This window comes from Cygnus atratus, chromosome 3, assembly GCF_013377495.2.
Source record: "Cygnus atratus isolate AKBS03 ecotype Queensland, Australia chromosome 3, CAtr_DNAZoo_HiC_assembly, whole genome shotgun sequence".
In the NCBI taxonomy this organism is placed as follows: Eukaryota; Metazoa; Chordata; class Aves; order Anseriformes; family Anatidae; genus Cygnus; species Cygnus atratus.
Genome location: NC_066364.1, coordinates 38,256,001 through 38,267,886, shown reverse-complemented (window position 1 = coordinate 38,267,886; position 11,886 = coordinate 38,256,001). Strand labels below are relative to the sequence as shown.

The following is an 11,886-nucleotide window of genomic DNA, read 5'->3' as shown; positions in this document are numbered from 1 at the left end:
TGCTGTCCCTCAAGGCAGTCGGTCACCTTTTTGTTATCTTCAATTAAAAGAAAACACACTTTCCAAACAAACAAACAAAACGAAACAAAACACAAGCAACTCCCAGAATAGGAAAACAGATGCCCTTCACGTCTTCTTTCTTCTTTGGCCTGACAGAAGCCACCTTGGCCAGAAGGGTTCGACACAGAGGCTCTCAAGTTCTTGGGTGCCCATGATGACAGTGTAAACATGAGTTGCTGAATGGTAAAAAAGCAACCAGAACAGTAGTAAGGGTCTGAGGTGGAAAGGGCCCGGCCTGGCACACAGCCTCCACCACGTGCTCTACCGATGAAGTGTCTGACACACCAAAGTTGCTGGAGAAGCAGAGGAGAAGGCCTCAGCACTGCAGCAGGAAAGTACCCACCCGTACAGTTTGCTCAAGGTGAAGGGAAGCAGGAAAGCTCATGCTGGGCCTCCTCACATGCTAAGGAAACGCCACAACTACTACCTGCCCTGCAGCCATGCTCACAGAGGCACCATTTGATAAAGATCTTTATCAGATCTTTCTTGCTTTAAAATTACTTTAGTTGCAACACTGCAATCATCAACTTTCAGCAGCTCAAGAGACCAATTTTTGCTTTTCACACAATGCACTATGTACTCCTGCTTAAAAAATAAAAGACAGAGCCCCGCTTTCACTTAAAGGAAAGAGAGAAATGACTTGAACCATTATATGAATTTATGAGGCATGCAGCAGTCTAGACTGCACATCCAAGTTAATCGTGTCTCTTCTAGCATACTGTGGAGATCACAGATGACAATTCTTAAAACCAGTTTTATGTTTGTATATATCATAATTACAATTTATTCGTACAGGCACAGTATTTTATAATGGCACCTAAACTGGATTAAATGGCAACAGAGATATTTAAGCATTATTTTAGTGGGCAGATGAAAAAACAGTAGTTGCCTCAAAAAGTTCTGTAAATGACTTGCTTATTTCCTTCCTTACGTCGTCAGTCCCACTTGGAAGTTTTCCTCCTCATGTATCTGGACCCCTCACTGTCGACTGCTTCATAGAGGTCCTTTTTGTTCTCTGCTGTTGCATGCAAGTACCCAAGGTAGGCCACGCAGAGGGTAATTGCTACGAGTCCAAATGCCATCACAGGTTTGTTCTGACAAAAAAAAAAAAGAATTAGCACGCATTTTTAATCAAAACGTTTTTCATTCACCGCAAACATTACGTTCTTCAATCTTAGTGTACAAAACAAAGAGAAAACTATTGTGATATCTGCAACAATGACCACTGACTACTTCAGACCTGACCTTCAGACTACTCCAAATGGCTTTGACCAGCAGCAAGAGAGACATGATTTTATGGTAGCACAAGGAATTCCCTCTGAAAAAGAGGGCTCTCCATTTCTGGAGGCAGAACGTCCCACTGCCCAGCGCACAGGTCCCAAGTGCTGCTTGAGCATGGATGAACTGGCCACAGCCAATTTCTAAAGGTAACTACTACAAACTTCTACCAGAATTTATCTGGATATACTACCGGGACAATGCACCCTGCTCCTGCCAAGTAACCTTGATTACATTTCTCTAGAACAGATCACTTATCATCGCCAAATCTATTTTTATTATGTGCACAACATTTCATAAGTCTTTCTGATTTCACTGGGTTCTGCAAATGTAAATAAAGGCAGAGTATCACCAACTTAATTATAAAAGCAAATACTCTAACAAATTAAGAGTATGGCTGATAAACTTAAATCACATCATTATCCCTTATGAAAGCCTTTTTAAAGTACCCTGCCATGTCACCAACCTTCATCACAACTTTTAAAATACTCTGCACCAGGAATAACAGGTAAATATTGCCTCATTCTGTTAACTTTTTGGTGTTTTTTTCTGAATGCCTTGTGAGCGTTACGAGCCTATTGGTGCCAGAGCTAACGATGCTAGTAGATTTTCTAACAGCACAGAACCAGGTGACTCAGTCCAACAAAATGTGTGAAATAACTTATGCTACCTCCTATCAACTAAGATGAAGCTGACTGTTTTACCGACAATTAAATTAACTCATTTAATAAATGAAAGAAAAACTGCATATACAAACATAGACAGAAACAGAGTTCTATAAAGGATATAAGAAAGCTCACTAGAATTTTTGGATTCCTGAAACTTTAGGCATATTAAAAACAGAGATAAAAAGAAAAATCCGAAATAATGAAAAGCCACTACAAAGCCTCTCCTTTCATATCAAAAAGTTTGCATTTTCTAATTTCTTCCTTTTCAAATATTAAAGATGACTCCTGTTACTTAACCTGTCAAATCACGAGTAATTACAAATTACTTTCTTCCTGAAGTAACTCAACTAGGTACAAAATAATCAGACAATGTAACAGTGAAATAAAAGCTGGAATAAACAATGCAAATTCTGGGCTCTTAACAATCAGAGTGGAAGAAAAGCAAAAATATTTTTAGTTATGTTACTGGGTGGTTTGCATAACAAGAGAGTTATATAATGCACACAGAATTGCGATTATTATTTTAAAGCAAACGCATCTCTCTAAGCATATTTAGTTTCTCTCGGAATAAGCCTCTTACAGGTTTAATGAAAAGCTCGGGGTTCACAGCTCTGAACAACATAGTTGTCTGTACACCCCTCAGTCCTGGATTTCTCCCCTTGGGTTTTTCATTCTCATTCTGAGGTTTGCTGGAAGACATTGTAATTGGTGTTGAATATTTCCTAAAAACAGAATGAAGAATAGACGTCATTTGCATTTTAGAAATAATAATAAAAATACACTGAGCATGACTGCACACTCTGCTTAGCTTGTCTCCTTCCAACATGAATTTTAATTTGTGTATATAATACTGACTGCTTCTGGTGTTAGGTCTAAGATTCCCTGCTTAAGCACACTGATTTTCAATCTTGTCAGATTTGCACATTCTAAAATGCACTTCTGGAAGCGTGTATTTTTAAATACTAAACGTATGCGTAGGCTTGTTTTTGTTTTTTACTTACCTTTGGCTAATGTGTTAGCTACCTGCAGACCTAGCAGCAGCCTAAAAAACACAGTCTGAAAAAACCTTTACTGAACATTGCCACAAGAAACAGTGTCAGGGCAGATTCTTTTATTTTTATTTTTAAACCTCATGGGTGACAGGACAGCCTGCGTGGGGCCACCCCAGCGAGGCAGCGACCGAGCCAAGCCCCGGGTTTCATTTTCACGCACAAGGGCACGTCAGGCGCGAGCGGCCATCCGAGCAAACGTCTCCACGGCCAAACCCTCGGCCAGGGCAGCCCGGAGGGCGGTGAGGGAAAATTCCCCTCAGGGTTAGGGAGTCACGACGCCACGCCTGCGGCGCGGCTCAGCCCCACTCCCCCCACAGGCGTCCCAAGGGCACCAAAAACCCTGAGGACGGCGAGGAAAAGGGCAGAAACCCCCTCCCTCAGAGGGGCTGTCGGCTGGGGCAGCCTTCCCCAGAAAAAAAAAAAAAAAACTTTTGGAACCTAATGAGCGAGGCGCGGGCGCGACGCCCCTCAGCGCCTCCTCACACGGCGGCGGGCGCTCGTTAACTGCCGCCGCGCGCCATCTCCCCCCGCCCTTCCCCCACCGCTCACCTCCCGCCGCCGACGGGGCCTCCCGGGGCGGGGGGAGCGGGGCGCGCATGCGCGCTCGCGCCCCCTGCTGGGCGGAGGCCGCCCCGCGTCCCCTGAGCGCTGGCGGGGGGTGGGGCACACAAAATGGCGGCCCAGGGCGGCTATGGGGTGCCGCCACTAACACCAAAACTAACCCCAAACCCTCCCAAAATTCCCTAGTGTGTCCATGAGGCACACGTGCCTCTGGAAGTGCAGTCAGTCTGTGCAGAAAAAATAATAAAAAAGTTTTGATTAAAGCTTCCCCTTTCTGTTATTTGGATCTGAAATCTAGATTTTGGGCATCTCGGTGGTGCGGTGGCACTTTACTGCATTGTTTTGTTTTCTGCTGATTGCAGAATTAGTGAAATTAATGAATTTACCTAAAGCCCAAGGGAAATGAAGCACATGGGGGCACGTCTGCCTGCCGGTGCCTTCCTTTCCACATCCACCGGCGTCCAAGCCTCTGGGCAGTTTGAGTGACATTACAAAGAAAGGCGAAAATTTCAAACTTTGGGAAAAAATGTTATCTGGATGATAGAAAAGAACCCAAATTAGTCCTCCATTGTGAAAATAGGCAGGCAGAAATGCAGTGCGGTGCTTAATATTAGAGACTGAGCTGCGTCTGGACTCACCCACCCCAGCACACGTTTCCACCTCTGGAGGATGTGTGAGAGGACTTTGGTGGGGGACAGGGCACGAACACAAACGCAAAGGCATCCAGGCTCGCAGAAACACTTGCTCCATGTTTTCTTCTGCAATAAACAAACTGCATTCTTATTATTTTTTCTTCTGAAAGATGGCAGAGTAGGATGTCACAGGTTAACTTGTCTCCCTTCTGATGGAATATCTAAAGATTTTTTTTTTTCTGTGTGTAAATATCATGAGGTGAAAAAAAAAAGGAAATAAGTTTTGGTATCAGGAGAGAATTGAGTGGTATATTTGTGTTTTCTGTCAACATTTAATTCACAACATACCATCTGCTAATCTCATAGCTATTGTTTTGGCAGCATATGCCACACAGCTGATTTTGTTTAGAATCCATTGAGTAGAAAAAAAGTCACTTCTGGGTGAAGATTATTGCTCTCATTTGTTTTGGTTCTTGTGTAATTTAAAGATGCTAATATCAAGTTTTAGCGTAACCCTTATTTTTTTGGGGGTATCTTGTTTTCTTGAGGGAAAGCGGAGTTTTTACAGTACTGCAGGAGACATTCTGCATATACCTCCAAAGTAACCGACACGTTTTACATGGGGACACAAAACTTTTACATCACCATGCTGAGACATGTGCTCTCTATCAGCACATGCACCCCTTCGCAGCAGTTCATGCCATTAACTGACCCCATCCGCACAGATAAAACTCCTGCCTTAAAGTCAGCCTAGGCCATAATAACATTTTCCAGGTCGTGGTAGGATGGGTTTATGCCAGAAAGTGCAGCCACTTTGCCATGCAGACAGCGATAGAGATCGTTAGGCTGCTGGTACTTCTCTGGCACTTCCCATCTTTCCTATAAAGGACAGATAAGACCCAAAGACATCACTGATGGGGGAAAAAAGCACACACTGTACAAAGAACACCCCTTGCTGGAGGGAAAATGTTCTCCATAGGAAAAGTCGTGGGATAAGGCATTATGCATACAAAGAGAGGGGCTTAGAAATGGGTTTGGGCTTTGGTGTGAGTGCTGGTGCTCAGCATGCATTATGCAGGTGCTGAATATCCAAATTAGCTCTGCAGTGGAGGGAAGCTCGGACTGCTTGCTGTTTCTAGTTTTGCTTCATGGCTGTGGGAAAGTGTTTTATTTTATCTGCAATGTGAATATTATTTTGGTGTATGACATTACAGGATGTTGAAAAGCTCAGTCCATCAATGCTTATAAAGTTGTCTGGCATCTTTTTATAGAAGGTGTTCTTTGAAGGGTAAAACTGTAAACATCTGTGGTATTTCTGAGTCTTTACAAGTCAGCCATCATCTTATTATCTGAGTATCTCTCCTGTAAAGTCAACGCACACACACAAAATCTTCCTTTTCAAAACCCAAGGCTGTAACTGAGATATATTTTCCTTTTAAACGAATTCCTTCGGGATTTTGCTTTCACTATTGTGCTGTGTGTTGTGGCCATTCAGAACTTAATAGCAGCTCCTGCTTTTCCGAGACTCGCATCCCCTTATCGTTTGAGCCGCAGAAGTCTCTGTGGAGAACAGAACGAATCTGATACCATAACCCGCAGACTTCGTTAGCATGCAGTAGCCAGCCTAATGCAGCACTCGGCACAGCGGCCTGCCGCCGCGTCTTTGCTGATTCACCTCACAGTTCCTGCTTGTTTCAAGTGCCACACAAAGGGAAGAGCTTCACACTGTCTTCGAAATGAAGATAGGATGCCTCAAGCTGCCGATAAGCTTACCCCTGTTTTAGAGACACACTGTTACAGATCTGCCAGGGACACAAAATTATTCCTTCTGTATAAACATTGGGACTTCAGCACAGGTGTGACTTGCAGGGACAGAGGCAATTTCCACCATGTATTTGTTAGGATTTTCATACATGAATGCGTACTGTGTAAATGCATACCTTTTTGCTTGCTTTTTGCAATGTTTCAAACACTGTGAATTTATATTTTAATTAGAGCTGGCAATTGGGACCTTTTTTTTGGCAGAAGAAGCTAAACAAGTCTGGGGGAAGGGACAGTGGGTGAGAAGGTAAAGCAAAAAATTAGGAATTACAGGTACTTCCTCTGCCTAATTCACAGTTAATGGCAAGGGGAACAGTAATTTCACTCAGGCCATATCAAGGAAATAAATGTAGCAGAAGAAACAAACAGATCTCCAGATAGACAGAGGTGCCATTGAGAGCTTTCTGTGTATGCGCTGCTCAGCTCGTGTCAGTCTCAAGAGCCCTTACGCTGCTTTTCAGCTGCTGTTGCTCATTCGTCTCATCCTCGCTGAAAGAAAGCAGAGTTTTCAGACAGCAGCATGCCTTTGCTGGGCCCCTACCACTGATGATGCAAAACAGTTTTAAGGCAATAAACACTTTAAAAATGAGAATCTGTTAAAGCAAATCTTTTGCATTTCATAGCATTATGTATATGTCTTATAGAACACTTGTTAACCAGCCTTGTCTCTAGGAGACAGAAAAATCCCCCAGCCATGCTTTCCAGCCAAGATTAAAGCAATTGTTATTCTACAGCTACTGATCAAGGTTATAAGCCTGTTGAACTGAATTCAATACAGAAGAGAAAATGTATTTTGTTGGGTTCTACTTTCATTAAGAAGTGGGGAAATCGTTTCCAGTTGGGAACAGAATAAAACAAAAACCCAGACCATCCCCTCTGGAAGGAGAAAGACAGTTTCTCCTGAAAAGGAGGAGCAGATAAACATCCACAGAAGTGGGTTTTCTCTATTGCTCAGAGCTGGGCACCCATCAAGTTGGAGTCAGGGAACGCAGCTCCTGGCAGGACCCTGGAGGGTAGAAATTTCATAGGTTTAACAGAATAAAATCCATCTGTCTCTGTAATCCGTGTGCTTTTTGACTTTCTGCACCTTAGAGTTGTCTTTTTAAATACAAATACCACCGCATACCAAAATACATTGGGGAGCAGCAGTGCCTAACAGTAATGTACTGGTTAGGATGGAGATTCAGCAGCAGTGTCATAAGACACTTAAACAACTTTGACATTTAAGTGACCCGATCATAACCATGCATTTCTGATTAATAAAGAATGGGCTGCCGGGGCTATTACAGCTTTCTTTTTCATCTCTGCAATTGCTCAGATGCCTTTAATGCTATAATAAAATCTAGCTGTAAAGTTAAATTCTAGCTTTCTCGCTCCCGCAGCGATTGCCCTTCAGGTAATTACAATATTCGTGCCATCACTCTGGCCTTTAAATTACTGATGCGAATGAAACTTGGCTCGGCTGGCTGTGGCTTTTATTGGGCACTGAGCTGCGTGCCCGGAGGAAGGCTCTCGCCCCGCAGCAGCTCCCCGTGTTAGCAGCAGGTGAGCTCCAAGCCCAGGCACCTTCAATCACCCCCCAGAGGCTTCTCTGGGGCTAGGAGCGAGCTGCCAAGTCAGGCACGTGTGTTAGTGACACCCTCCTCTGCACAAAACTCTCAAATGGTTGCATACAGTAATGCAAGACCCAGTAAGTTTAAGCTACATAAATTGTACTGTGAAGAATTCATTTAGCAGGCTTTAAGAATTAATTTACTGAGTTAAGGTTTTCTGTGCTCGGGCTAGTGGTATCTCGTGGGCTATCGTCGGTCTCTGCCCTCTGCTTTGAGGCTGCAGCGCGTGTGTGCTCGCAGCTCCTGCCTGTGCCAGCGTAAAAGCAGGAGGTGTGCGGCTGGAGAGCGGTCGCCGGTGAGTGCTCAAAGGATGAAAATAAAGCCTCGTGACGTTAAACAAATGCCTCGGTTTCCTGGTATCTTTCTGCTGATACCGGACGCGTTACGGTTCTGGGTTGAAGGGTGTGCTGGAAGAGGTGATCACGTTTCACTGGTTTAGTTTGTATTGCCCGGGAGATGGGCAGTTTCCATTCTCAAGGCTTAGAGCAGCGACTCCCTTTCTTGGAAATGAACCGCTGATGGTTAATGCCACTAGAAAACGAGGGTCCGGCTGTAATCGCTCACAGCCACACAGGTAAGTTCAGGTTTCTTGCTATAAAATATAATCTTACCACACAAGAGGTTGTTTTTTTTTAAGGTTGAACGGGCTTGATAACAGCCTCGTGGCAGTGTCCCATCTGCCAGCATGAGACACGGATTGACTCCTGTTTTCGGTGCCTTGTTTGTACCTACTAAAGAGTTGCAAACTCATTGTAGCCATGGACAAATGACTTCATTTCTAACGCTTGCTCAAGTGGAAATCTTTTGGCTTTCTCAATTCATTTTTATAAGATTTGACCAAAACGTTACAACAGTATCCTGAACGAAGAAATAATACTTATTAATGCTGAAGATCATTTGCTGCAGAGGAAGGGATCTTTTTTTGAGAGCATGGGAGAGATGGTTATCTGTTTGGCATGAAGTTGATGGAAAATGCTCTACCAGTTGCTTGGGTGAAATATGGATGCCATTTCTTTTAAAGTCATTTTGGATTCTTCCGAGTTTATATTTTTAGATTATATAATTTACTGAAGTAACAAAGACAACAGTGAACTGCGTCTGCCCTCTCTCAAAAACCATTCATCTGCTGTGGAGGAGAGACCACAGCAATTAGCAGCTGGCAAAGCAGCACTCTCAGCAGCTGCTGGGTTATTAAGCGGAGTTTGTGGTTTTCCCAAACACGAAACAAGATGGGATTTTGCCACTGCTGGCTGTGAAGAAGAATACCATATGTTCTTAAGGTTACGAAGCCTACTGAAGATGTAACTTATTTGTGGCGCTTTCAGAGAAGTGAGTGTTTGGCAGCTAAGGTAGCGAAGCCCAGAAAGGAAAGGGATTTGTCCCAAGCCACTCGGAAAGCCTGTGCCAAAGTCAGATGTAAATCTCAGATCAACCAGATGAACTTCTTCCCATCTAGTCTTTTCTTTTCCTTTTGTAGTCACTTGGCAAATAAATATCTAGGCTGATGTTTTTACACACCACGTCTATTTTAAGCAGTATTTAATTGTTTACGGGATTCTGCATTTAATATAACTTATTGCAGTACCCAGAGGCTTACATAGGGGCATATTTCTTGTTCTGAGGAGTTAAAAGTTAATAATAGGCACGAAATAGTGAGAGGCTAAAATCAGTAAGCTAAGGAAGATGAAGGCAACGGACCAGACTATGAGAGACCCTGGTTCTTTAGCTCTGCCCCTGATGTGTCGGGTGATGTTGGATAAACCCCATCACCTCTCTTATGGACATCTCTTCCTCCACAGCACGGGTTTTCCTTGTCCAGATCCTTGATGTTTTGAGGAGAGGACTCCATTTTTATCACACATTAATGAAGGATTTATGCCAGGGAAGTTCAGTCCAAACAGTCTACAGATTGCTCTTGGTTGATCTGCGAAAGGAAAGCAAGCTGTTGCTGGCAGGTTTACATTTGCCATTCCGCTGGAAGCATCTGAAGGATGAATTAGGTGGGAAACCAGTGCTTGCACCAGTCTGAGGACCACGGGCTCTGCTGCACTGTGATTCCTACTACAACAGCCGCTGTGGCAGTGACCAGCCTGCCCAGACCGCAGACCAGTAGGGCTGCGTTTGCCTGCTCTGGGGCTGTCAGAATTAAATGCCTTACCCAACTTGTTTCTGAAGAGCCTGAAAAAGCAACGAGTATCAATACTATGTTCTTTATTCATTTTATGGTAAGAGACGGGTTATCCAAACCACACAAGGCTGGGTTTTCTGACCTCTCTATATTTTCTCATTGTCTCTTTCGTAAGGACCTGGAAAACCACTCATATCAGCACTCTGACCACTGAGCAAGAAGCAAAGGCGTTGCAAGGTGAGTGACTTGCAGGAGTAGTTCTTCAGCTCCTTCTGCTGATGCTCAACAGTGTGAATAGCTGGTGCAGGTCCAGCTTAGCGGGGTGACTTTGGAGCTGGACTCTACCTCTGCATTCCCAGGAGGTTTCCTGCTGCTTCTTCTTCTGTAGCAGAGCACTGGAATAGATGCACCACGGTAGGGTGGGAGTGGAGCTTCCATAAATTTCAGAGCAGGCTGAACAAACACCTGTCAGCAAGAGTTATAAGCATGACAAAGCCTTCTTAGGGGCAGAGAATGAAGTGAATCGGTGCTGCTCAGCCTGTGGACCTCAGGCCGGTGGCAGGCAGTAAGGAAGCAGTGGGTAGTCCATGAAACAAGCACAAAGGATCAGCAACAGTAAAACTTCCTTATATCATCAAACAAAGAAGATAAACGGAAAGTGAAATTACAAAACGAGCATCTGAAGTTAAGTTTCATTATTTGTTTGGTCATTTACAGAAATCATCATGCCAATGCTTTTTTCTTCCTTTCCTCAAAACACAGAGCTGATCCCCGTTGTTTTAAAAGAAAAGGGCTGAGATTATGTTTTGTTTAAACTTGATATATATATATACACACACATATAAAAATCCTATATATATATAAAAGCTGGAGAGGATGACCTCTCAAGATTGCCACCAAGTCTGCTTTCTTATGATCCTATACTCTCCTCCGTGATCCTCTACTACTGTTCTCTATTTTACACTATTTATGATTTTTTTTTTGATAAGAAAAGAAAGACAAGGTTAAGCCATAGGTGCAACAGAAAGCTCCCATTAGCAATGTTTGTACCAGAAAAGAAATTGATTTTCCATCTCTCAGCCTGCAAGGCTAGTTGTGTTCGCCTGCACGAGCGCTAGACCCACAGTTCCCAGACACACATCCCTTCTGCTCTTTCTCACCCTTCCATTTCCATTTCCACTAATGCAGCACCTTCGACCTGTAATTTGCCTGCTTGCTCTGAGCTGTCTGTTCCCTGCGTGCCTTTAACAATTTGGATGTTTTCCCCTCTTTCTCTCTTCTGAGTAGGTTGTTTTTGCATTTTCTTACTTTTTCCCCCCATTTTCGTCTACACAGAGATACCTTTTCTGCTTTTAACATCATTAAAGTAGCAGACCCGACAGAAATCTAGATGAACTCATTCTCTGAATGCTCTACAACGGATGCATTACTCCACGCACATTAGCCAACCTTCTGTAGACCTCACTGAAGGATGGAAAGGATTATTTGGTATGTTCAGCAACAGTGGTGTTATCCAAACACTTTACTCGACGAATTCCATTCCTCACTCCTGGAGCTGATGGAGCACTCGGGCTGCTCTGTCTGCTTGGCAGAGCTTGTGGGCAGGCTTGAGGCAGCACTGAAATGATGTCCGTATCTGGCGGAAACGGGGTCACCTGTGTCTCACTGGGAGTGTCAAAGTCACATCCAGGGGATAAATTTTGTGTGTGAAGAGGGGGAAGAGGAGAGGGGATTACCTGCTCCGGTTCCTGGTAGGGAGCAGAAGCAGTCCAGGAATTTTTCATTCTCATCATTGCTACGTCAGGAAAAAATGAGCAGAGCACATCAAGGTATCTCTAACCTTCAGCTTTTGTCCAAGCTGGGGTGCATGTATGTGCATGGAGAGTTTGAGGTAAATCTAACCTCAAATTCCTGCTCCTCTTGCCACATTCATCTTCTTCTTGAGCACTTGGAGCAAATGATCTGACTGTTGTAGACCCTCTGGTGTCTCCTTTGCAATTTCCAATAGAAGCTTTTCTATTTTTGGTGGTGGTCTTTATTTCCTTTATGCCAAATAGATTCCCCTATGACCCA

The 11,886-nt window shown here is 43.8% G+C and overlaps 1 protein-coding gene across 2 annotated transcripts; it reads right to left on the bottom strand.

The window, feature by feature from the left end:
* Positions 1–813: 813 nt before the first annotated feature.
* On the bottom strand, positions 814–3,703 carry SMIM8 (small integral membrane protein 8). 2 transcript variants are annotated; one of them, XM_035559477.2, is made up of 3 exons: positions 3,608–3,703; positions 2,587–2,728; positions 814–1,154 (listed from the first exon to the last, which is right to left on the bottom strand). In XM_035559477.2, the coding sequence occupies exons 2-3, from the start codon at positions 2,704–2,706 to the stop codon at positions 996–998; spliced, it is 279 nt and encodes a 92-aa protein (XP_035415370.1). In that variant the 5' UTR covers positions 2,707–2,728; positions 3,608–3,703; the 3' UTR covers positions 814–995. The 2 variants fall into 2 exon arrangements, with proteins under 2 accessions (XP_035415370.1, XP_035415369.1); XM_035559476.2 differs by lacking the exon at positions 3,608–3,703 and adding an exon at positions 3,008–3,190.
* Between the last annotated feature and the right edge of the window lie 8,183 nt (positions 3,704–11,886).

Bases quoted from the DNA above. Each gene is read 5' to 3' on its own strand.
- SMIM8 (XM_035559477.2), bottom strand. From the start codon at position 2,706: ATGTCTTCCAGCAAACCTCAGAATGAGAATGAAAAACCCAAGGGGAGA. The intron at 1,155-2,586 runs GTAAGAGGCTTA...TTTTTTTGTCAG, and splicing joins CCGAGCTTTTCATTAAACCT to AACAAACCTGTGATGGCATT.